This window comes from Tenrec ecaudatus, chromosome 4, assembly GCF_050624435.1.
Source record: "Tenrec ecaudatus isolate mTenEca1 chromosome 4, mTenEca1.hap1, whole genome shotgun sequence".
Classification (NCBI taxonomy): domain Eukaryota; kingdom Metazoa; phylum Chordata; class Mammalia; order Afrosoricida; family Tenrecidae; genus Tenrec; species Tenrec ecaudatus.
Genome location: NC_134533.1, coordinates 196,859,048 through 196,883,707, shown reverse-complemented (window position 1 = coordinate 196,883,707; position 24,660 = coordinate 196,859,048). Strand labels below are relative to the sequence as shown.

The 24,660-nt window shown below is 44.5% G+C and overlaps 1 protein-coding gene across 1 annotated transcript in view; it reads left to right on the top strand.

The window, feature by feature from the left end:
* Window positions 1-24,660, top strand: part of PIK3R4 (phosphoinositide-3-kinase regulatory subunit 4) — a 70,043-nt gene that overhangs the window by 38,965 nt on the left and 6,418 nt on the right. The window contains exons 10-16 of the mRNA XM_075547208.1: window positions 3,422-3,623; window positions 4,443-4,630; window positions 5,390-5,600; window positions 7,945-8,110; window positions 13,922-14,086; window positions 22,325-22,536; window positions 24,521-24,652. Of these exons, the coding sequence (XP_075403323.1) occupies window positions 3,422-3,623; window positions 4,443-4,630; window positions 5,390-5,600; window positions 7,945-8,110; window positions 13,922-14,086; window positions 22,325-22,536; window positions 24,521-24,652 (1,276 nt within the window). The remainder of the gene's footprint in view (window positions 1-3,421; window positions 3,624-4,442; window positions 4,631-5,389; window positions 5,601-7,944; window positions 8,111-13,921; window positions 14,087-22,324; window positions 22,537-24,520; window positions 24,653-24,660) is intronic.

Here is a 24,660-nt window from a genome sequence, read left to right as displayed (position 1 = left end):
TGTTACTAGTCTGCTTGGGTTGGGAGGGTGGGGCGGGGGGCGGCAAATTTGTAAGGAATGCAGAGAGATATGCATAAAAATAAAATTTTCTCCATTCCCCGAATCCCGTCACCCAAGTATTTTCCTAAGTCTGAATAAAACTCAAGCAGGCATCACAATCTTAGTTCCTGTTTCTTCTTTGTTACATTCTTTTGGGAGATAGTGTGGCATGGTGCAAGAGTGTGGGCTTTCAAAATCTGTGCAGTGGCCAGTGGGACTCTGAACTTTATGTTGTTCATTCCTGAATTCCTTTAATCTTCGACCTGTGATGGTGGTAATTTATGTTATTTAGAATCTGTGTGATGATGTTAAGCTTTAGTAGGATAGACCCCGAGCAGCTGCATGGCCAATTTAGCCCCACTAGTGCGGACTTCGGAGACTCTGAGAGCACTCTGCGTCCTCAGGGGTCTTTCTACTCTAGCGGTCTGCCAGTCCCATCTCAGCTATGGCGATCCTTTGGGCTTAGTTTGCTCTTTCGCTGGCCTTGCATAGCTTCGTCTACATATAATTCAGCTCAACATTCAGTCACTGGAGAGAATTCTTCAGTAGCCCCTCCAAGTGCTCTCTGTGCAGACCCCACCTTTTCCAGATCCCTTCCCCACCGATTCAGCCTTCTGGGGCCCCTTGAACGCTGATATGTCTCTTCAGCTCACCTCTGTGCCAAGGTTTGTTTGGGTTCCTGTCCTGTGCCAAGGCTTGGAAGCTCTTTCCAGGCAGATGCTGGGGACAGATGACAGGCCTGCTTTAACTGTTGTCTAGTACCTGGCCAATGGTGCTGCTTGCTGTTTGTCTGCATTTAGTGTATAAACCGGGAGGGGACATCTAGGCCCTGTTAGCAGCCCTTTATGGGCATGCTTTTGGAGTTTGACCAGCATTGCACTCTCTTACCGTGAGGCTTGATCCCTAGTCGAGTAAGATCTCCCAGCTTGTTTTCATTTTTCAAAGTTGTCTTGGTTATCTTTGGTCCTTTGCATTTGGGTGTATATTTTAAAAATCAGCTTGTCACTTACTACCCACCCCACCCCCCCTTAAAGTTTGATATCCATACTTCAGGTTCATTAAACCGTAGTGGTCAGTTGGTCACATAAAATAGGTGGTTCAAACCCACCAGCTGCTCCCACCAGCTGGGATAGAGATGAGGCCGTCTGCCCCCATAAATATTTACAGTCTCCCAAACCCTAAGGAGCAGTTCTACTCTGTCTTATAGGGTTGCTCTGAGTTGAAATCGATTGGATGCTGTGATTTTTTTTTTATTGCTCTTTGTGAAAGAATTGACGTCTGTATAATACGGAGCCTTTCAATCCATGAGCATGGAGTATGTCATCATTAATTTAAGTCTTTATCCTTTTTTCAATAATATTTTACAGTTTATTTTGTAGACTTTTTGATACTTATTATACATATCTGGAACATTTGCTTTTTTAATGCTACTTACTATAGATGGCACACAGGCTAGGAACATCTGACTTACTGGCAGTGCCTTCCAGCTTTTCAGGCAGGCCTTTGAACCACTTGTCCCTTCCGCAGCTCCAGCCTGCTCTGTAGCTACTGTCTCTGGTTTTTGGCTTGTTCTGAACATTACATATAAGTGGAATCACTAATATGTGACGCCCTTGCTTGGCTTCTTCACTCAGCATAGTGTTTCCAGAGCTTTGCTCTGCTGCAGCACGTATCAGGGTTTCATTCCTATGTATGGCTCTTGCAAAGGCCCTCTTTTGTGTGGACAAAACATGCAGAAATAAAAAAGCAGAACTCATCCATAGCTAGAAGATCGTACAAGTAAATTTTAAAGGAGGGAGAAGTGAAAATAAATGAATAATTTTAGGTTACTCTTTGGGGAAAAGGCCTTTTGAGGATCTCACTTTTATTATTAACTTCATTCTGAAAGCATTTTTCTTGCCAGCAGTCAAAATCCGAAGCACAATGTAAATCGTTTTTTACTGGAGCACTTATTCTCTATTTATCTAGATCTTAATGTTTATCTAGAGCTTAATGAGGTTTCTTAAATTTGTTTGATACCTGTCATCATTCTTAAATTCTACTATCAAATGTTAGTTGTGAAAATTATTCTTCAAAGACTCAAATGTTTACATTTCATAGCATTAAGAAAATGTTAGCTACCAGTAAATAAATTATCTAAAGAGTGCTCACATTTCTTGGAATATATCTGCTATAGGTTTTAGTTGATTATTGTATGCTAATGTGAGTTTATGCCATTGTTTCTTGGGTTTCTAATTCCCTAGGGTTGGGTTCTGGTATACCTGTGGATTGCCCGTGGATCGCGAATATGAGATTCTCTGAATGACTGGAAAATTAAGCAGAAAATGCAGAACTGCACCATTTATCAGAACACTTAAGTAGCCTACTGAATTAATTATTTAAGTTTAATATTTACTATTTATTGTGCCTCATTATCAAGTGTTCTAGTGCCCTAGGTCTATTATCTCATTAAGATTTCACTACAGCCCTGGTGTAGTGGATTACATGTTGATCTGCTGACCTTAGGCCAACAATTTAAATCTGCCAACTCTTGTCGGGGAGGAGTAGGGGGGCTTCTGCTCCTGTGAAGTTGTACAGCCTTGGAAACTCGCCGAGGGAGCTCCAGTGCGTCCTGCACGGTTGCTGGGGGTTGAAATAGACTGGACCGGACAGTGAGAGAGGAAGAGAGCTGGAAGGGAGGGGGGGGCTGGCGGAGAGGGAGTGAGGACTGGGGAGGGATCGTAGTTGATACAAGTGCCTTGTGCGTATTAATGCACTAACATGTCATTAATCCTTGTAAGATAGGTATTGCTAATTACTTCCATTTTCTAGATGAATAGAGGCATAGAGAAACTGGGTAACTTGCCCATTGTCACACAAATAAGCCATAGAACTGACATTTGCACCTGGGACGGCTTCCTCTACTTCAGAAAAGAGAATTCAGAGATGGATAAGAGGTGACTGCTGCCATTTAGAAAGCTGCCAGAACTTGAGCAATAGGGACTCGCGGCTGGCAAGTCAGTTTCCAGTCACCGCAGCCTGCCCGACGGGGAGAACTGCCCCTGTGGGCTTGCAGGAACTCCGTGGAGGGGAAACCTCATGCTCACCCCATGCGCCCCGGGTGGGGTGGAGCTGCTGAGCGTGTGATAGCGGAAGGAAGGCTGCGAGACCAGTGGATCATTGTGAGACGCGTTGGGAGTACTCTCATAGAGCAGTTGTTCTTGGAGGGCAGAGGAGGAAGGCGTTTTCCCTGTTGATACTCTTGCTTTGCTTGCTTCCTTTCACCAGTCTGGCTCTTAGCAATGTAAGCCGGCGGCCTGACCCTTCAGTTGCTAATGATTCCAAGGCCTGTTGTAATTGCTTGGGAACTTAACCTCAAATATTCTGTCTTGTTTGATTTTAGGGAATGACCGAGGAAGAGGAAGATAAACTTCTGGCACTGAAAGACTTCATGATGAAGTCTAACAAAGCAAAGGCCAATATCGTGGACCAGAGCCATCTCCATGACAGTAGTCAGAAAGGTGTAATTGATTTGGCTGCCTTTGGCATAACTGGGAGACAAGTGGATCTTGTTAAAACCAAACAGGAGCCAGATGACAAGCGTGGTTAGTATGTGTGCTGGTTGGGCATTAGCGTATCATTAGTTATTTAATAGGACTGCTTTGGGCAAATTAATGCAGTTAAAAGTCACATTTCCAACCTTCAGAACTTCAGATGCAACGACTTTACTTGGTAAAGATTCTGGGGAGAGAAAGTGTTGTTGTTGTCGTTGTAATGAGCCAGTGAGTTGGTTCTGACTGAAACAGAACAGAACACTCAGCAGGCCCGTGCTGTCCTTGCAATCATGGGCATATTGGAGCCTGTTGCAGCCATTCTGCGTCAGCCCATCTCTTTGAGCGTCTTCTCCCAGATAGATTTTATTTTCAACTCGTCTTCTGGTAGCCTACGGTATCGTCAGCATTCCTTGCCATAACCATTGCAGGCGTTCATTCTTCCTCGATTTTCCATAGGTATTGTTTAGGTGTTGCACGCACACGAGGCAGTTGAGAATATCGTCACTTGGGTCTAAACTCAATCTCAACTGCCATCGAGTCAATTCTGACGTATAGCAACACTATAGGACAGAGGAGAACTGCCTGCCCCCCACCCCCGGTAGGGGGGGCCCCATTGCTGCAAGGATCACCTGGGGATCTTGATCAGTATAGCTTCTGATTGAGTATATCTGAGGGGAAGAAGCAAGTTCTCTAGAGGCCAGCCGTGCATGCACTGGTTCCACGTCTTCTCATTTGCTGAGGCATAAATAAGTTAGACATCCTAGGAAACAGACATGAAAGGAAGCCCCTCCCCCCAAGGAAAAGCAGTAAAAGCACATTCTGATTTTAGAGACGACCTTCAGATTACTTACTCTGAACCTACTTTCATAGCTAGAAAGCATGTCAAACAAGACTCGAATGTGAATGAAGAATGGAAAAGCATGTTTGGGTCCCTGGAAGCAGCGAACACCCCACAGGCCCTTCCGAAAGGGGGTGACCAGGACGTGACTCAGACTGGGAAGCCGTCTCGATCCGAGTCCTCTGCTGGCATTTGTGTCCCCTTGTCAACTTCTCCACAGGTACTGTGGCCTGGGAAACACTCCTCATATCACCGAATTGCATTCTACTGTTTTGGGTGTTTAAAGGCTGTGTACTGCACTGGAAAAAAAAAATCAATATTGTACCTTGTTCTTTAGAAAGGACACGTTTCTTGATAAGACAGGTTTGCTTTTTGTTTTATAACTAAAAATCTAGTTATTGAAATAACTCTCATTTTAGAGTACTGACTAATTAAGTGATCTGAAATTGGAGCTTACAGACATTATGGACGTGGTTATAATCAGGCAGCAGTGGGTCCTTTAAATCATTTTTCCCTTCTCCAATGGCACCCAGATTTATCTGTAAAACAGCAGCATTACTTCTGTCTGGGGGAAAAAGTCCCAACCTTGCTGTTTGTGATGAATGTTATGATCTGTTTGGTTTGTGTAAAATAAGCTTGTAATTTAAGGTTTCTCTTCTCTAGTCAGTCCTTTTAAATGAGCAATATTAACCGAGCCAGACTGGTAAGTTAAAATGACTAGTTCTTTTCATTAAAAGAATGAGATTTATTTTGTTTAATGCTATTGCTGTGCTGATCATTTTTGACAAGTGTTACTCATTTGCAGCTATTTTAACTAGATTTTCATTTAACAAACGACTGCATTAAAGTGGATTTTAAGTTACGGATGCATTAATATGGACAAGAAGCTGTTATAAGGAGTAGGGACCCGGGGGTACATTTCGCCCTCAGCTCTTCTCTGCTGTGGCGTAAGTACCTACAGTTCTGTGTGTTGCTGCAGGTTGCAGAAGCGACTGCTGTCCAGAACAGGAAGCCAACGATACAGGTTTTAAGTAGCACGGTTTTACCATCCACCTACCAGATCCGGATCACAACGTGTAAGACGGAGCTTCAGCAGCTCGTCCAGCAGAAGCGGGAGCAGTGCAACGCTGAGCGGATCGCTAAGCAGATGATGGAAAACGCTGAGTGGGAGACCAAACCACCGCCTCCTGGTAAAAGTGTGCTGACGGATAGGTAGTTTGAGTCTAGCCTAGGACCAAATGGAGGAAACTGATCCTTCATTACCAGACGAAGGAAGTCGGGCCAAAGCTGTCATTAGGATGCCGGAGGAAGAAGCCTACGTGAGAAATCTTAGGTCATTCTCTGTGGCATTTGGGCATCCTTATCTCTAGGGGCAGGTTACAGTGCTGTCGTGAGGCGGCCGGGGCACTTCGCGTTTCAGTCTGCCTCAAGCGCACTGGGTTTTCCTCTGTGACTCAGTGGTGCTGCCTTCTTAATCGAGGGGAAGGCTCTTGGAGGAAACGCGTGTTGTCTCACTTTAGCTTCTGGAGGCTTTGGCATGCACAGGTTCGTTTTCTTTAAATAACAGTTAAAAAAAAAGTTGGCTTTTTGGGAAATATTGGAAAGTCACCTACAATTTCTTAACTCACTGCGTATCAGCATTCAGATTTTGGTGAAACGCACCTGAGAAGATGTTTCAAGTATTTGGAAATGTTTCAGATGAAAATGTGGCTGTAGAAATTGTGGAGAACTTTATTTTTGATGAGTTCTCATATTTGACTTTAATAATAATGATATAGATTGAAAACCCTTTGCAAAGAAAATCACAATGTGCTTATGTGTGGAGAGACACCCACGGGGCTGTCCATGGCCTCTTTCAGGTGTGGACTTGGGAAGTGCTGATTGAGGTGATGAGAATGTGTGGTAATGGCACACCTAGTCACATGCAATTTTTTTTTAAACCAAAATAAAACCCAACCCAGCCCACTGTCACTGAGTCAGCTCTGACTCATGGCGGCCCTGCGGGACAGCAGGACTGGCCCTGTGGGTTTGTTTCCCAGGCAGCAGCCGCTGCCCTCGTGGTTAGGAGCCCGCTCCTAGCCACTATGCCACTAGGCCTCCCTTTTTACCAAGGGAAGTCTCCACATGTGTAAGTTGTGTCTGGGGTTCCAGTCCATGCTGCATCCCTGCTCTGCTTTAGAAACAAACACACAAACACACCGAAACAAACCCCATACTATTTATTTTATGATCAAAGCTGCCAGTGGCATTTTATATGTAGGTGGAGGTACGCGGTGATCACAGAAAGAGTGCCACATTTTGCGGTTCCACAAATGTGCAATGGCTGTTAGACTATATGTTTTCTGTCCACAGCTGAATGGTTTGTGAGATTTGACTTTCTCCAGGGGGAAATGTTCAACCCAGCCTGGTCTATTATCTTGACTTCATGGCAAAGCGATTTTGATCACTTTCAAAGCCAGCAAATCCTCCTTTAAAGAATTTCACATCTAGCTTTCTTTCTCTTACACGTTGAGGTAGAAAGAACGGTTGAGGGGAAACAGTTTATTTTCTATCTAAGGGTAAGCCTGCTCTGGACTTATTTGTGGTTTCATTTTTATATCTTAGTAAAAAGGAATAATTTGGAAATGACACTTCTCTATCACTTTAATTAGGCACAGTGCTGATTCCCAATATAGTGTAGCATTAACTAGTTTAATATAGAATATTATTAAATCTTATACTTACTGTAACTTAAAGCATTTTATTCATCAAATATTGAGACCAGTTATGTGCAGGGACCTATGCTAGGTCCGATGAATCATTCGAATGGGAAGACCCGATCTCTGGTCTAGAGGGGACATGAATCATATATAGAAAGATGTATGATAGGGTTTAGAGGGTACAGATGTCATAAAATCTTAGCAGGTCCATAGCCATTCTGCAGCTGTCTTTGATAGCACCACATTGATGCTACCATGTTGACACCACCGCATAAAGGTTTGCAGATAGAGAAAGGTATTTGGGTGCTTCCTATGGACTAGGGACAATGCCGACTCTGTACACCTCATTTATCACTATAGTCACTATTTCGGGTAAGTGCTGTCGCCTCCTTTTTGCATTTGAGGAACTTGAGGCTTCAAGAATTCTTGTACGTGGCCTCAGCCACACATTTAGGGCATAGTGGAGTTGGGTCTGTGAGGCTTTCCAGCTCAGGTGAGCTCCTGGAGACCATTTTTCTCTAGCCAGTGCAGTCATTACTTCATCCTCCTGAGTCATTAGGTGTTTAAGGGTAGATCGCTTCTGTTGTGCCTTCTCAGAAGTTTGAGGGGAGTGCCCGAAGAGTAGTCTTTCTGAGGCTGGTTGGGCTACATTGATTGCTCTCTCGGGTGTCTTAATAAATAGATAGTATCTGTCATGATCCAGCAGGCCACTCTGAATCGGCCAGCTGCCTTTTAATTGCCTCGTTCTTATGATAGCTCTCAAGTTAATATCGGGTATGGGCGAGGTTGTGTTTGTGGGCTATAGTTTAAGATAAACTCACTTGCTTTTCCGTAGGGTGGCGTCCTAAAGGGTTGCTAGTTGCACATCTTCATGAACACAAGTCTGCCGTGAATCGAATTAGAGTCTCTGATGAACACTCACTCTTTGCAACCTGTTCCAATGATGGCACGGTGAAAATCTGGAACAGTCAGAAGATGGAAGGGAAGGCCATCACTACCAGGTAGCGGGCACCTGAGGGGATCCCCTCGTCCCTTCACTCATCCAGTCACCAGACACTTCCTGAGTGCTGGCTCTGTGGTGGTAGGCTGTGGGGCTGGTGAGTGGGAGGTGATAGCCAATAGCATTGTACGTCAGTAAACTGTATCATGTGTTAGGTAGTGAGGACGTCGTGGGTGACAATAGAATAGGAAAGGGGAGGGGAAATGCAACAGTGGCAGGAGACGGCAACATTTAAATAAATTGACCAGAAGAATTCCTCACAGAGAAAATGATATCTGAGAAAAAACTGAAAACCTGAGGGCAAGCGAATGTGGCTGTCTAACGTTACAGACGGAGGACCCAGGAAGCGCAAAGGCGGAAAGAGGTTGGCCCCCCAGGAAGCAGCAAGACCTGAATGGCTGCGACAGAGTGGACAAGAAGGAGGGAGGAAGAGGGAGCAGATTAGTTGGGGGCTTAAAGACCCTGAAGGACCTTGGCTTTTACGCTGGGCAGGGGGCTGGGGATCCTTTGGAGGGTGCTGAATGGAGGAGAGACATGCCGTGTTAGGCTTTACAGAGTTGTTGCTCTGGTTGTTGATTTGCGCATAGACAGAAGTAGGGCCAGCTGGACTGTTAAGAGTCATTGTTCAAGCAAGATGGTGATCTCAGCTTACTGTCATCTAGTCCAGCCCCGCTCACTGCCACCTTGTAGGACAGAGTAGAACTGCCGCTGTGGGTTTCCAGGTCCACAGAGCTTGACGGGAGCAGAGAATCTCGTCTTTCCTCCCACAGAGCAGCTACTGTGTTTGAACTGTGGACCTCAGTTAGCAGCCTAACTCAGAACCCACTCTGCCACCAGCACACATTCCATTATTGAGGTCTGCAAGGATGGAGTACGCTTTTACATTATTTTAGTTGTGAATGAATGATACTCTGGAGCTTTTGTGCTGTTTATCTTTTAAAGAAAGACCGTGTTCCCACACTCTGCATAGTTGCTGCTTTCGTATTCACTCTCTCCTGGCATTGCATTATTTACAACAGAAATAAAAAACCAATAAAAAGGTTCACTTAAATTTTTTTTGCCAACATGGTATTGTGAAATTTTCAATACAAGAAAAGTAGAAAGGTTTTTTTCTCTAGACAATATCCCTATATTTGCAGCTCAGGTTCTATAATAGTTTGTGATGTTTGCTGTGTCACACAGTTACTCACTTATGCCTTCCCCTCTCAATCTGTGTTACTTATTTTGGATGCCTTTCAAAGTAACTACAGATATCACTACACTTTCAATATTTCTTTTTTTTAAATCAATATTTCTTTATGGTTCTTTTTTCCCGTTAGACCTAAAATTTATTTGCTGTGAGTGCCACAAATCCTGAGTGAACCTTCCTTAAATTCCTAACAAGTTCTGTCGTCTAACTATGAAGCTCTAGAATGTGACCCGAGCACCAGGATGTAACCACCTGCTCCTGCCCCCTCAGTCCCCTCCCTCCCACCCACCCCCCACAACCCTTACTTGACTAGCATTTTGTTTGCATTGTAAACACCTCGTCTGGTAATACTTTGCCAAGTGGTTCTTTATTATTGCCATCTTCAGTTGCATTCATGATCCTTTTTATTAGGAGGATATGGGACATTAACAGGAGGAAGCCTTGCACACGTGCGCCCCATGTGATTAACTCCCATGTGATTCTTAGAGAGCTGTGCTTCTGTCTCCCAGTGTTGCTTTTCAGATGGTGTGAGCTCAGAAATGTTGGTAATTTAGCTGGCGGCATCATCTCTGGGAAGTGTGGGTCAGCAGATCGGCCTCCGTTGGTGGAAGGCAGTGGGCCTTGACTTGGGGGGTTTTCTCTCTCAAGTCCAGGGTGAGGAGCAGGGAACTGGGCTGCCCTCATTATGTCTTTGTGGGCTGAGGAGAGGAAACGGATGCCATCACTGTGCGTGGCTGGGTAAGAGCAGCAAAACGAATGTTTCTTTCCAGGAAACGTTGCTCTAAAAAGTCCCCAAATTTATTTTACCTACAGCGCTCTTTTCAGAAAGAAATAAAACCATGAATAAACCAGCACCTCCTACTGCTGCCTAAGCAATGAAAACCTGTGTACACTCTAGCACTGAATCCAGGGTAACGTGTCAGTGTCTGCTTTTGCATCCCCCCTGAATCCGTCGAACCTGGTGGTCGTGGTGGGTTGCGCATTGGGCTGCTAACCACAAGGTCAGCAGTTTGAAACCACCAGCCACCCTCTGGGAGAAGGAGGAGGCTTTCTCCACCTGTAGAGATTTGCCGTCTCACACACCCACAGGAGCTGTTCTTTGTTCTGTATTGGGTTGCTATGGGCCAGATCACTGGGTTGGCATTGATTTTGGTTTTGGATCATTCTGGCCCCATCGAAGGTGGTATCCCTCACTTTGGGAAATGCTCTCCAGTCTAGTGCATTCTGACCCCTGAGGCCCTTCCTGCTTGCATTCTCCTGGTTGACCAGCCAGCCCCCAGGTCTGACTTTGTCGGTGAATTACAAATAGTGGTTTAGGCCTCTTGGTTCTCCCATGTTCATCTGTCTTCTTTCAGTCAAAGTTTCCTCTTGTCCTTTGAGGGTTAACTCTTTGTTTTTCTGAAATGAGAATACTGAATATTGTCAAAATCAACTGTTTCAGTTGGGAAATTTGGTAAAAGGCCCCAACAATCCAAAGAGAGTTTATTCAGGAAAAAGAACTAAATCTCTGCGGAGCCATAGTCCCATCCCAGAGACCTTGAGGGGTGCACCACCTCCTTTCCCCCAAAGCCAGTGCCTTGATAACCAACACCTACAAATGGGTTAGCCATGAAACTTGGTGTTCGAGTACGAGATGGATTGGCAGTGACGGCAACACCGGGTTTAAGCAAAGGACCAGTTGTGCGTCTGGCTCAGGCCTGGGAAGTATTGCCTGCTGTCATCCTTTGGGTTGGAACAGACCCAATGGCACCCAACAGCAACAGCAGTAGTCACTGGCCAGCCTTGGTGGTGCAGTGGTTGAAGTGCTTGGCTGCGAACCTAAAGGTCACCAGTTAGAATCCACCTGCTGCTTCACAAGAGAAAAGCTACGGCAGTTGCTTCCTTGAAATGTTCAGCCTTGGAAACCCTGTGGGGAAGTATTTCTCGGGTGAATAAGCAAATGTGGTAGAAAAAGCTGATGGTGCCCAGCTATCAAAAGATACAGCGTCTGGGGTCTTAAAGGCTTGAAGGTAAACAAGTGGCCATCTAGCTCAGAAGCAACAAAGCCCACATGGAAGAACCACACCAGCCTGTGCGATCACGAGATGTTGAAGGAATCAGGCATCATCAGAACTAAAAAACCTTACCATAGTGAATGAGGTGGGGAGTGCAGAGTAGAGACACAAAGCCATTTGTAGGCCACTAGAGATCCCCTTACAGAGGGGTCTCAGGGATGAGACGAGCCAGTCAGGGTGCGATGTAGCAACGGTGAAAAATACAAATTTTCTCTAGTTCCTAAATGCTTCCACCCCCCCCCCCCCCAACTATCATATTCCTAATTCTACCTTGCAAGTCTTGCTAGACCAGAGGATGTACACTGGTACAGACAGGAACTGGAAACAGGGAGTCTGGGGTGGATGGTACCTTCAGGACCAGTGTTGTGAGTGGCAGTACTGGGAGGGTGGAGGGTTACAAGGATCTACATGTGACCTCCTTCCTAGGGGACAGACAACAGAAAAGTCGGACAATGTAAGATATGACAAAATAATAATGTATAAATTATCAAGGGTTCATGAGGGAGAGGGGAGCAGGGAGGGAGGGGAAAAATGAAGACCTGATGCCAGGAGCTTAAGTGGAGAGTAAATGTTTTGAGAATGATGAGGGCAATGAATGTACAAATGTGCTTTACACAACTGATATATATATGGATTGTTATAAGACTTGTATGAGCCCCTAAGAAAACGATTAAAGGAAAAAAAAACAAAAAAAGAAGTATTTCTGCTGTTTCCTTCTTGCTTGCTGAGTCAGGATAGCCTGGAGGACAACGGGCTTTTGCTTTTTTATAGACCGGCCACTAGAGGGACCGTCTCGTTTGGGCACTCCCCAGAGCCCCAGCGTGCCTCTGCTTGGTCTGTGGCAGCTCATTCTCAGACTCCCATCAGCTGACCTACCTCATAGCTTGTGGGACAAGAGCCGTAATTACCCACAGGGCACTTGCCAGTAACAATGGCAGCCATTGTGTTAGCAGTGCAGCTGCCTCGGAGGCGTTAGCAGTTGGGACTAGTAAGTAACCGAAGCATGGAAGCCACAATGCCCATCTGCTGATGGACCGATAGGCCGTGTTATATCCATATTATACACCATTACTCATACATACAAAGGATTGAAGTAGTGAACTATGCTAGACCATGGATCGACCTTGAAACCATGTCAAGTGAAAATGAGCCGGACCCAAAGGTCACTTATTGTATGATTCCAACTTTATGAAATGCCCAGGCAAATCTATAGAAAATGGAAGTAATCTAGCTTTTTCCAGGAACTGGGAAGAAAGGGAGTGAATGGACTAGATTTCTTGTGAGGTTGATGGAAATGTTCTGGATTTCGGCGGAGGTGATCTCTGCTAGTACAGTGAAGCCTGGGAGAGCTGGAACTCAGCGCCTTGTTCCCTGGGTCTCCCAGGTTTTCGCCTTTGACAGGGTGCAGTTTTACCACTTACACCACTCCTTCCCTCGTCAACACCCAGTGAATTTTCCATCTTGGATGGGTCTCTTATACTGGTTCTGGCTTTTGCAAGTTTCACTGTCTGTGCAATTAACTGAATTTTGCATATTTTATGGTATTTAAATCATAGCTCAGTAAAGTTATTTAAAAAAAAGTAAACCAGAGCGAGGTCCATTTTTAAAAAGCAAATAAAGATCCCATATTAACAAGCAAGGTTCTATGTGTGTAATGCATAGATAACCCTTGGGAAGAATATATAATAAAATGTGTATAGTGTTTCACTCTGGGTGCTGGAATTATAAATGATTTTACTTTTCTGCATTCTATAGCTTAATAGTATTTGAGCATTCAATATGTATTCACTTGAGTAACTGTGTTAAATAACTTCCTAAGGATGGATTAATCGAGTAGACTTGGCGTCGGGTGTGGGACCTGTGGTGGTATGGCTTCTCAGTGGTTACAGTGCAAATTGGGTGGAGGACAGTGCCGAGGGAACTGGTGATAATGGGAGGCACCTGGCATAGAATGTTGTGTTTAATTGTGTTTAATAGTGAATGTAAAGGAGAACAATGGGAAGGTCAGATTGAGTCCCTAATGGTAGATAGGAGAGTCTGAATATAAAATTTTGCATTCATGGATACTTTATGATATAAGTAACCTTAATGCTAACCCATTTAAATTAGTAAAACAATCCTTATTTTATGGACAAATAAGGGCCAGAACAGGTGACATGGCTTGACCAAGATCACTCAGCTAGTAGTCAAGCTCAAACCTCTGACTCCAAGCCTGTGCATTTCATGTGCTGCCAGCCTGAGTGTCGGGAAGGATGGAGTGCCTGGAGGGTATAAGACTGAGGATTTTGAGTATTAAAAGATGACGAGGAGAACTGGATCCGAACTACAGTTTGGGAGTTGAGTTAGAAAGTGGGACCGATGATCTTCTTTTTTCCACAAACGGTAGAGTGTTAACATGGCCTTTTGCAAGGTCAGGTGAAACGGTGATTTGGGAACAGTGCTTCTGAGAGGGAGATTCTTGATTTTTGTCATGAGGTTAGAGTAATAATATGAACTTTAAAGTATTAATATTGTAATCAATAACACTGCATTTGTGGCTTTTTGAAATGAAATCATCCTTTCCTTTCAGATCGATTCTGACATACAGCCGAATTGGAGGCCGTGTCAAGACCCTCACTTTCTGCCAGGGCTCACATTACTTAGCCATAGCATCGGATAATGGTGCTGTCCAGCTTCTTGGGATCGAGGCTTCCAAGCTTCCCAAGTCTCCTAAAATTCATCCCATCCAAAGCAGGTATGTACCAAGTTTTCATCTTTTAAAACCTTTGCATGTGACGTGCCATAGTGATTTACTCTCTTCTCCCCTTGCATGAAGTGTCGTTTGGATCAACTGAGGGCCTTACATTGTACTTTTTATTGTAACCTTTTCTTATGATTTTGGTGAAAGGCTACAGAACAAGTAAGTTTTCCATTCATACACATTGTGCTTTATAATACTGACTGCTGTTTCCATGATATAACACATGCCCTATTTCCCCCTGTGTGCCCTCTTTCCACTCATCTGCCCCTTACTTTCCCTGAGCTTTGCCTCTGGGCAAATGCTGCCCTTCTGATCTCCTGTGGGTGATTGCTCTGAGGGGGAGGATGCAGTCACTCCCAGGCGGCCTGCTTTCCTGGTGTTGTGGTTCACCGTGTTTATCTCTTGTCCACTTGAAAACTGAGCCAAGGAGAGGGTTCATCCAGACGCACAGAGTTAAGGGCCATTGTCTCAGAGGTTCTGCCAGTCTCTGGGATCAGAACGCCTGGGTATTGTTGTGGTACTGTGTTTTGTCCCACATTTCCCTCACTCTGTCTAGAATGTCTCTTGCAGTCCTTTGCAGAGGGTTCAGGGATGGTAGCTGACCACCATCTCCCTTGGTCTATGGATCTTGGAGGCTGATGCTTGTGGACTAATTATTTCCATGTGCAGTTGATTTTTCTTCATCCATCTGTTAGCTTTGGATAAGGCGGGATCAATAATTGTACTCTGGATGACCACCTACAAGTTTTTAAGATTCAGTCACCACTCACCAAGACAGGATGTGAAACATTATCTCTGTAGACTCTGTTACACCATTTGACCATGTCCCCTAAGACTATGTTCCTCAGCCCCTCATTCCCTCCAGAAGTTTGGTTATGGCGAAGAAGGTTTCATAACTTTGCCTTTGATATGTTTTGTACATTCATGGATGTATTTGCAGCACATATAAATGCATATATAGAAATATCTTCTGTCGAGCTTATACTTGTTCCTTGATGTAATACTATTCCCCACACACACCTACCAAGTTTTCTTGTCTGTCTATTATATATCCATTTAACAGCTTATTGTTATTATTTGTGTTAGTCTGGGTAGACTAGAGAAACAAATCCATAGGCACACATATGTGTATAAGAAAGAGATTAATATATGCAAGAGTGATGGAACATTGAGAAAGCATCGCAACCCAGTCCAGTCCAAGTGCATAAGTCTGATACTAGCCCATATGCCTGATACCAATCTATAAAGTCCTCTTCAGACTCACAAAACACATGCAATGGTGCGGAAAGCAGGATGATCACAGGGCAGTGGGTAGAAAGTCTTTGGATCCAGTGGCGTTGTAAGCATCTCAGTACTGGCAGGGGTCTCTATGGGACTTCTCTGTCTTCAGGGGTCTGGTTGCATCAGGGTAGGTCCATGTAGCTTCTCCACCTTAAGGCACTAGCATAGTTCCATGTTTCTTGTCAGCTGCGATGTCTCCCAGGGAGTGGCAAAGAGAGAAAAGTGTCTCTCACCTTCAAGGAGGAAGTACTGGATTTCCCAGGATTCTCAGGAGGCCACGCCATACAGAGGCCTCATTGCCTATTATCTGATCGACAAGCTAGACTCCACCCCTACACTCTTAATCCTCAAATTGACAAACGATTATATATCTATCACATTATTGTTATTGCATGTGTATGGGATAGTATTCACCTTTGTTATCTCTAATTCTTGTTTTTTCCTCATGGCTTCTTTTATGATTTATCCTCCCTTTTCCTGTCACCTCTGGTGAATGTTTTTCTGTTTACCTCTGGTGAACCTCAAAGAATGTTTCTTTCTCTGTGTAAACTTGAGTCTTACAGTAGTTGTCCTTTGGTTGACTTATTTTACTCAGCATGCACTTCTTGTGCATCCGTGTTGGAAGGTGTTCCACAGATTAACTTGTCATTAGTCTTTTGCACAGTGTAGTGTTCCTTTCTATGTTGGCACTATTTTTCATCCATTGGTAGGCACTTAGATGGTTTCCATCTTTTTGCTGTTGTAGTGAACATGGGTGTATGTATATGCATGCCATGTCTTATTTCTGTAGGACATATACCTAGTAGTAGGATTTTTGGTATTTCTAACTCTGTAAAGATGTTCTATAATGTTTCCTAAGTTGCATCATTTTACAGTCCCATCAGCAGTGTGTGAAGGTTCCAGTCTTTGCACACCTTCATTAGGCATAGCAGTTCTCAACCTGTGGGTCACGACCCCTTTGGGTCGACCCTTTCACAGGGGTCACCCAATTCATAACAGCAGCAAAATGACAGTGATGAAGTAGCAAGGAACATAATTTTATGATTGGGGGCTCACCACACATAAGGAATTTTATTAAAGGGTAGTGGCATTAGGAAGGTCGAGAACCACTGATTTAGGTCCTTTGATGCATCTTGAATTGTTTTTTTTTTAATATGGTGAGAGAGATGGATTTTGTTTCATTCTTCTGCAACTGGATATTCATTCTTTTCCAACTTGCCAAACTGCCAGGACCATTTGTTAAAGAGCCCTGTGTTAAAGATAGGTGGATGGGTTGACTGCTGGATTCTCAGTTCTATATCAGTATACTATTCTGGGTTGACTCGTAAAACAAATCAATAGACACTCATATGTGTATAAGAGCTTTATATAAAAGAGCAATTGTATATTGAGAAAACCATCCCAGTCCAGATTAAGTCCCTACGTCCGATATTAACCCATATGTTTGGTACTAGTCCATAAATTTCTCTTCAGACTCAAACAACACGTGCAATGATGCCAAATGCAAGAAGCTCACAGGACAGTGAGTGGAAAGTGCTGTGGATCCAGTGGTGGTGGCAGTGGAAGATCTTCAGGGCTCTGGCTGACATCAGTGTGGCTCCATCTAGCTTGTCTACAGGAAGTTGAAGCAGAGAAAGTGTGTGTCCCGCTTCCAGGGAGGGAGGCAGGACTTCCCAGAATCCTCAGGAGAAGGCCCTGCCCACACAGAGGTTTCGTTGGTTATGACCTGATGGCTAGACTCCACCCCTCCCCTCAAGTTGATGGAGATGATGTCACTGCCACAACCACTGTTCTCTGGCTGTCAGTGTGGCAGTGCCAGGCTGGTCGCACTATCAAGGCTGTGTCATAGGTTTTGAGATAGGGGACTGAAGTCACCTCCTACTTGAATTTTCTTTTTTAGAAGTGTTTTGCTTATCAAGTGTCTCTTTTCCTTTCTGATTGAATTTGGTGATTCATTTTTCCATCCCTTTAAACTAATGATGGAATCTGGATGACCCTCCATCTGTAGATCTCTTTGAGTAGTTATTGGCATATTCATAATGTTAAGTCTTTCTATCCTTCAGCATGATCTTTTTTTCTATATATGTAGTTCTATTTTAAAAATCTTTGATTCTGTTTTTATTATTATACCATCATTATATAATAAGTAATACACATTTTTTGAAATTTGTGTTTTATTTATATAATTCTCTTGGTTTTTTGGTAGTTTTCTTTGTACTGTCTGGTTGTATTTGTCTGTAGCTATTTCATCTTTTGGGTGGCTATTATAAATTATATTTTACTGATTTCCTTCTCAGAATCATCTTTGTTAATAGAAAAATCCAACTAATGCTTGTATGTCCTTGTACTCCGCCACTTTGCAAATCCTTTTAGTTTCGCAAATTTTAATAGTTCCAGCAGTTTTCTTGTTTAGTCTCAGAATTTTCTGTGAATGAGGATCTTAGCATCTGAAAATAGAGTTTCACTTCTTCTTTGTCATTTTTGATGTCTTTTATTTATTCCCCTTTGAGATAGTTAAAGTTTATCCTGCCAGTCTGACAGATGGTTAATTGAAGGGCGGAGGGATAAATAGCTCGGGAAGCCTCGCCTTTCGAGTTCTCAGGTCTCTTGCTTTGTGATGGTCGGACCAGGGTGCAGCTGCCTTAGTCAATTCCCTGCTTCAGCTGGGAAGGCTCACTTCCTGCAAGACATCTCTAAGGAGAAGCCGCACAGACCTACCCTGATGCCTGGTTGCTGGTGCAGCCATGTGGAGACCCCTGCCAGCACTGAGATGCTTACACGCTCACTGACTCAGCTTTCCTCCTGCAGTCGGCATCCTAAGTGTGTGTTTCATGAAATGGAGGAGCACTTTGTGGACTGGTGTTGGACATATGGGTTAATGTTGGACTTGTGGACTTGGGCAGCACTAGGTTGGGATTTTTTCTTGATGTGCACTTAACCTTTATATAAAACTCTCTCTTATACATGCGTTTCTGTGGATTTGTTTGTCTAAAGTACCCAGACTAACACACCCTTTTTTTTTTGCCTAATTGCTTTTGTTTAGGACTTTCAGTACTGAATTAAATAGTGGTGGTAATAAAAGGCCGCCGTGCCTAACTCCTGTTCGTAAGGAGATTGTTTTCAGTCTCTCTCCAATGAGAGCAATGTTGGCTATTGTTTTTGTATGTGTGCATTTAATTATCATGAAGAATTTCTCTTCTTTTCCTATTTTGCTGAGCAGTTTAGAATTTGCCATTGAAGCTGTCTTGGCCAGGATTTTTTTTCCGGTTGGATGTTCTTTTTTTAAGCACATGAAATAAATAATGTTGTACTTCCAACATACACACACAAAAAAATCACAACTAGTTAGTTTCAACAAATTGCATCTAAATGTTTTATATCCTGCCAGTTTGTCAAAGGTCAGAGAAGGGCGGCTCTAAGCCTGTGCTCATCCCAGTCTGGAATCTGTCAGAATAGCCTAATTATCAGTTACATCTTCTTCTTAAATTACTAAGAGCACAGCTCTGTCTGGTGGGTGCTTAGAATGTGAGTGTTCTTCATTAAAGGAAATCCAGCGTTGTCAGCATTCTGCCACTTTACATTAAAGCCGTGATAATTGATGGGAGCCTAGAGCGAGCTTTTAGAAAGACAGTTGGTCTTACCATATCATTGCAAAACGAAACACTAGCTGTTTTTATTTAGAGTTCCTCTCACCTATTACAAATTATGGTTGCTTACAGTTAAAAACCTGTAAGGCAAGATAGCTAAGGCAAAGAAAGCACAAGTTTTTCAGCTGACTGATACATTCTAGACTCTGAGGATTTCAAAGACAAATAAGTATGATATACTTTCTTGAAACTGAAGTCTAGTGGAAGAGATATTGGGGTAGGTCATGTGCTTCTCCTCGGGGATGTCTTGCAGGAAGTGAGCTTTGCCAGCTGAAGCAGGGCACTGGCTAAGGCAGCTGCAATCTGGTCTGACCATCATAAAGCAAGAGACCCGAGAACTCAGTGCCTGGTGGGAATGTGCCATGTTATGGGGTCTGCAGAAGGTTAGGAAGAAGGTCTGGAAAGGCGACCAGGCAGGCGGGAGTTTGGTGGCCAACGCAGGTGGTCAGGCAGGGACTCCACAGGAAGAAAGCAGGGCAAGGAGATGTGCTGGTAGCTTAGTGGGTAAGTCACTCTTGGCCATTGGGCAGCTAAAATACACAGGGGATGTTTGTTGGGTCACTTAACGATATTTTGTCTGTCTTTGTTTAAAATTAATATTTAAAAGTACGTATTTCTAACACACTCAGAAAATATTTGGGCAGATTTTGTCCAAAATATGTTAGATTATGTCCTTTATCCTTGTGCATTTTCTTACAAGGTTGGTTATATCCTTATAAGAAAGGAGGCTGACAGTACAGGGATATAACCTTTGGGCCCCTGTGAGTTAACAAGGAGCTGCTGAGACCGTGTGCAGTGACTGCGCTGGCGGCCTCACAGACTCGCACATTGGTGCTCAGGTCCCTCCAAGCAGCAGCTTCTCTTCCTGTGAACATTCCTGTCTGAGCAAACGTTAGCTACTGAGATTGGGAGATGGTGCCACTCTGACGGCAGCGAGCGAGCTCCCAAGAAACCCACCGTGCTTGAGTCTCTTTTTGGTCCCATTGAGCCGGATTAGCTGTCGTCATGGCTCTTCTTAATAATCACAATCCGCAGAACTTTTCACATTTTACTCCGCATGTGGGTTTTTCATGACCCCTCTTGGGGGAAGCTTGTCAAAGTTAGTGTTTAAGTGTTTACTGAAGGCAGGGCCCTGCAAATATAGCCTACATAGTATGGGACATCAACTAAGAAAAGAAAAGTTTACCATTTCTAAAAGATAGCATCACAAATGAAGAAGAATATGCAGCCAAAATGTCTCACCTGCAAAACCAAAAATACTTATCATTCAGTCTTTACTGGAAATGTTTGCCTCCTGAGCTAAGCGAGAAAACGAAGACCGTTATGCGCAGAGGTGTGCTATCCGCACACTGACTATGTAGGCCTGCCAGTGTGTTTTAGAATGTTCTCTTTTGGGATTTAAGCTGGGGGCTTATTTTGAAGTTTTGCTGTTGTGAGATAAAAGTCAAGAGAGGTGGATTTCTTTGCATCATGACCGTGTACCTGCTTCTTCTTCACGGGGAGGTGTGCTATGAGAATTTCATTGGGAACCAGTTCCCAGCTACCCTGCAGCCCACATCTCGTCCCCTCAGACTTCTTTTTGTTCCTTAAACTCACCGAGCATTTACAAGAGCCCTAACCGGAGTCCTTCAGGGATGTTGTTCTGGTGTGATCCAAGAGCAGGAGCACAGCGGTTTTGAGAAAAGTTCGGAGCAGGCAGCGCTGCCTGCCGAAGCGTTACCCTAGAGGGCGAGGGCCGGCCGAGGAGCAGTGAACTCACACGTTGAGACTGTCGCTTACTTTTAAAGGCTTCTGTAGTTCCGTGGCCATGCTTTTTGACGTCCTTAGTATACGTGCAAAGGAGCACTGGTGGCGTCGTGAGTTAAGCATTGGGCTGCTGACCACAGACTTAGCAGTTCAGTATTGTCAAGCCATTTCTCAGGAGAAAGTCGAGGCTCTGTGCTCCGGGAAAGAGTTAGTCTCAGAAACCCACAGGGCCAGTGCTGTGCTGCCCTATAGGGTTACTGCGAGCCAGATCTGAGTTGGTGGCAGTGTACACACATATGTACACAACATATGCATGTATGTATGCGCACACACACTCACTGTCCCTGTGTTACGAACATCTATCAAGCCCATTATAAATGCAAGGCACATATGAAGAGACTTCAAAAAGTTCATGGGAAAATGGAATTGAAAGATAATAGAATATTTTCATGAACTTTCTAAAGACTCTCGTACATGTAATAACCATGATTTATAATGCATACTACTTTATGGCACACATAAAAACATTATCATTAGTACTACTACATGTATTGTTATAATAAAGATGCCTTAGTGCATCTGAAAGTGTTTCTTTAGTGCCATTCATCTATAGAAAGGTATGCTATTACATACTAAGACAAAAGATTTAACTGATGATGCAAACTGTTCTTAACTGTTAGGACTTCCGTACACATAGAATTTAAAGATAGACTTTTGATTGTGGAACTTGTGTATAATTTAGAGAGTACTTATACATTTATAGACACAACGAAGGGACAGCTCCTTCACAGAGGATTCTAAGTACGTGCAGAAGGAATGGGGGAATCAGTACACCACTAGTAGATAGCGTCATAGTAATTGGAGCAGGCATGGCGCATCATTGGGTGTTCAAATTAGTGGGCAGATGGTTAGCAGAAGAGGGAGTTTTCTAGTCTCAAAGTATTTCCCCCATGAACCGAGGACAAAGTAAAGTACAGTCCAAGCAGATAACACTGTAGCCACAAGAGCAGAGTGAAACATCAGCAGTCATACCGATTAGTAGGATGTGTACCCACATACTGACCTGCATACCACGAAGATATACCTCAGACCAATCACAGGAAAGCACACAAATCCAAATCAGCGAACAGGCTATGCATTAAGTAACTGGTAGTCTTCAAAAAGCTCCAGAGTGTAAAAGACTGAGCTGTCACAGACTGGAGGGCCCTAAGGAGACATGGCAGCTCGATTCCATGTGCTTCCTGGTTGGATCTTGGAGCAGAGAAAAGGAATGCTAGTGGGAAAACTGAGTGTGCTCTGTGTTATGGTGTTGTATGAAGAGTAGATCTTAGGTTTGAGCATTGTTTTCTGGTTCTGTAAATTGGTAACATGAAGGGAAGGTGGGCGAATGGCATGAGGAAACATTCTGTAGGGTTTTTGCCACTCACCTGTAAATCTCAGGACTTTTACAATGTCTCAGCTAGATGGGTAGCATATACATTATCTTCAGTGAGAGCTGGCGCGCCCTGTTTTCGGTGGCTGGCAAAGCCATTGCCTCTCGCCTCATGTCTTTGTCTAGAACTCTGGATCAGAAGGAGGACGGCTGCGTCGTGGATATGCATCACTTCAACTCTGGGGCGCAGTCGGTTCTAGCTTACGCCACAGTGAACGGCTCCCTGGTTGGCTGGGACCTCCGGTCTTCAAGCAATGCGTGGATGCTAAAGCACGATTTGAAGTCGGGCCTCATCACTTCCTTTGCTGTGGACATCCACCAGTGCTGGCTCTGCATTGGTAAGCTGGCTTTCAAGTCACCCACCAGGACTGGACTGGCCAGCTGGTGGATGCTACAATTTTCTTTCTTATTGGTTATTCTCCCTTCCTCCTTCCCTCCCTCTATTCCTAACCCTCCCCCTTGCAATAGTTATAATCACTTGTAATTAATTTTTAATTAAAAGACAGACGTGAGAGGGTGTAACTAGTATCTCAAATCATAAAACTATTTCTTCCTTTTCCTTGATTTGATGTGAGCCACTTTTCTTTCTAACCATTACGATGATCAGGTGTGCTGCCTTTGTCTCACTCTGCCAGGGAACTAGTTGGCTTGGCTTCTGGAAAGCCGCATTTGAGTTTGGGTAGACTAACCTCGGGCAAGCCCCCTAACACCGCTGGGTCCCAGTTGCCTTACCGGAGCTGCTCCTTTCAAGGACTGCATGGAGGCTTTAAGAGTTGAAGCGTGACCATGTACCCAGTCTGGGAGAGGACTCGAACCACAATTTCTTGCCTGCTGTCGCTGGCCGTCACTCTACTGTGTGGTCTTGTTTGCTTATTTCCTCTGGGTTTAATTTCAAATTTTCCCCATGAGGGCTTTGAGCTCCCTGTCATTCTACCTGCTTTACCTTCTTACTCGGAAGAATTAGGGTCTGCTGGGCTTACATGTGAGGAGCCCTAGTGGCAGAGTCGGGTACACACGGGCCCGCTAGCTGCAAGGCCAGCACTCTGAACCCACCCGCTGCTCCAAGGGAGAAAGCTGACATTGTCAGCTCCCATGAAGACTTACAGCCTGGGAAACCCACAGGACAGCCCCTGTCTTACAGGGTCCCGGGGAGTCCGAATTGACTCAGTGGCAGGGAGTTGAGTGTTTTGGTCTGGTGCTGACATTTGTGTTTCTAGATTTCCCTCGCTTGTGCTACGACATTGTTATTGGCTCTTGATTGCTTTTTAGGCGGAAAGAGTTATTTGTTGCTTTTTATGTTGAATATACTGTGCAGGTCAGGAAGATGTACTGTGGGACTCCAAGGGTCATTAGTTCACCCTTAGCAAACGTGCAGGCCCCGTTGATGCATCTTAGGCATCTTGATCAACTTGTGAGGAGTGCAGCCAGGGCTCCCTGTGGCTGTGTGGGCCCTGTGGTGGAGTGTGATAGTGCTAAGCTCAGGATCCCGCTGGGCCGTGGGCCTTTTCCTATCCTCACCTTTCCACTGGAAGCAGAGACCTCCAAGAATCTTCTCCTGCTTCTCTCATGACAAGCTGCCAGTGTTGGAGAAGGCGTTTTTCTTCTGGACGAAAAGGGGGTTTGAGCGATCCCTGGCACATGCGCACCAGGCACTGCCCCCGCTTTTGCTCTCCCCAGGAAAGCTCGGAGGAGAACCCAAACCAAATCAGACTCACTGCCATTGAGCTGATGCGACTCATAGCGACCCTCTAGGACTGGGTGCACTCCCCGGCGAGTTGCTAAGACTGTAACTCTTTATGGGAGTAAAAAGCCCCGCCTTTCTCCTGTGGAGCGGCTGGTGGTTTGAATCAGCTGCTCTACAGTTAGCAGCCAAACCACGACACCACCAGGGTTCCTGGGAGGAGAGGAAGCGGAGTGGCACCTGCAAAGCCGCTGCTTCTCTGGGATAGTCCGGTGATCTCGGAATGCTGTCTGCGGCAGCCAGAACATTTTGCCTTGCCGGATTCAGCTGCTCTCTTTGGAGCAGCTGTCTTTGTGGGTACCTTTAGCCATTAATAACAGGGCCAGTACTTAATGAATTAATCATTTTCATTCATGAAGCAGTTCTGTAATAGCATTGTGATAAGCACTTTGTGTCTTTGTTATTAAAACAGCCGTGCTGTTAGAAATTGGGGAGTGCGGCCTCGTGAAAGCAAAGCCTCTCTGTAAGTGACGAGGCAACTTCAACGCACTTCAAGTAGATGCTGCTTACCATTTGTATAGATGCTGCTTGATGAGCCTTGGCCAGTAGATGACAATTTACTTGTGCCCTTGTTTCATCAGGTACCAGCAGTGGGACCATGGCCTGTTGGGACATGAGGTTCCAGTTGCCAATTTCCAGTCACTGTCACCCTTCCAGGGCTCGGATCAGGCGACTCTCAATGCACCCTCTGAACCAGTCCTGGGTGATTGCAGGTAAAATA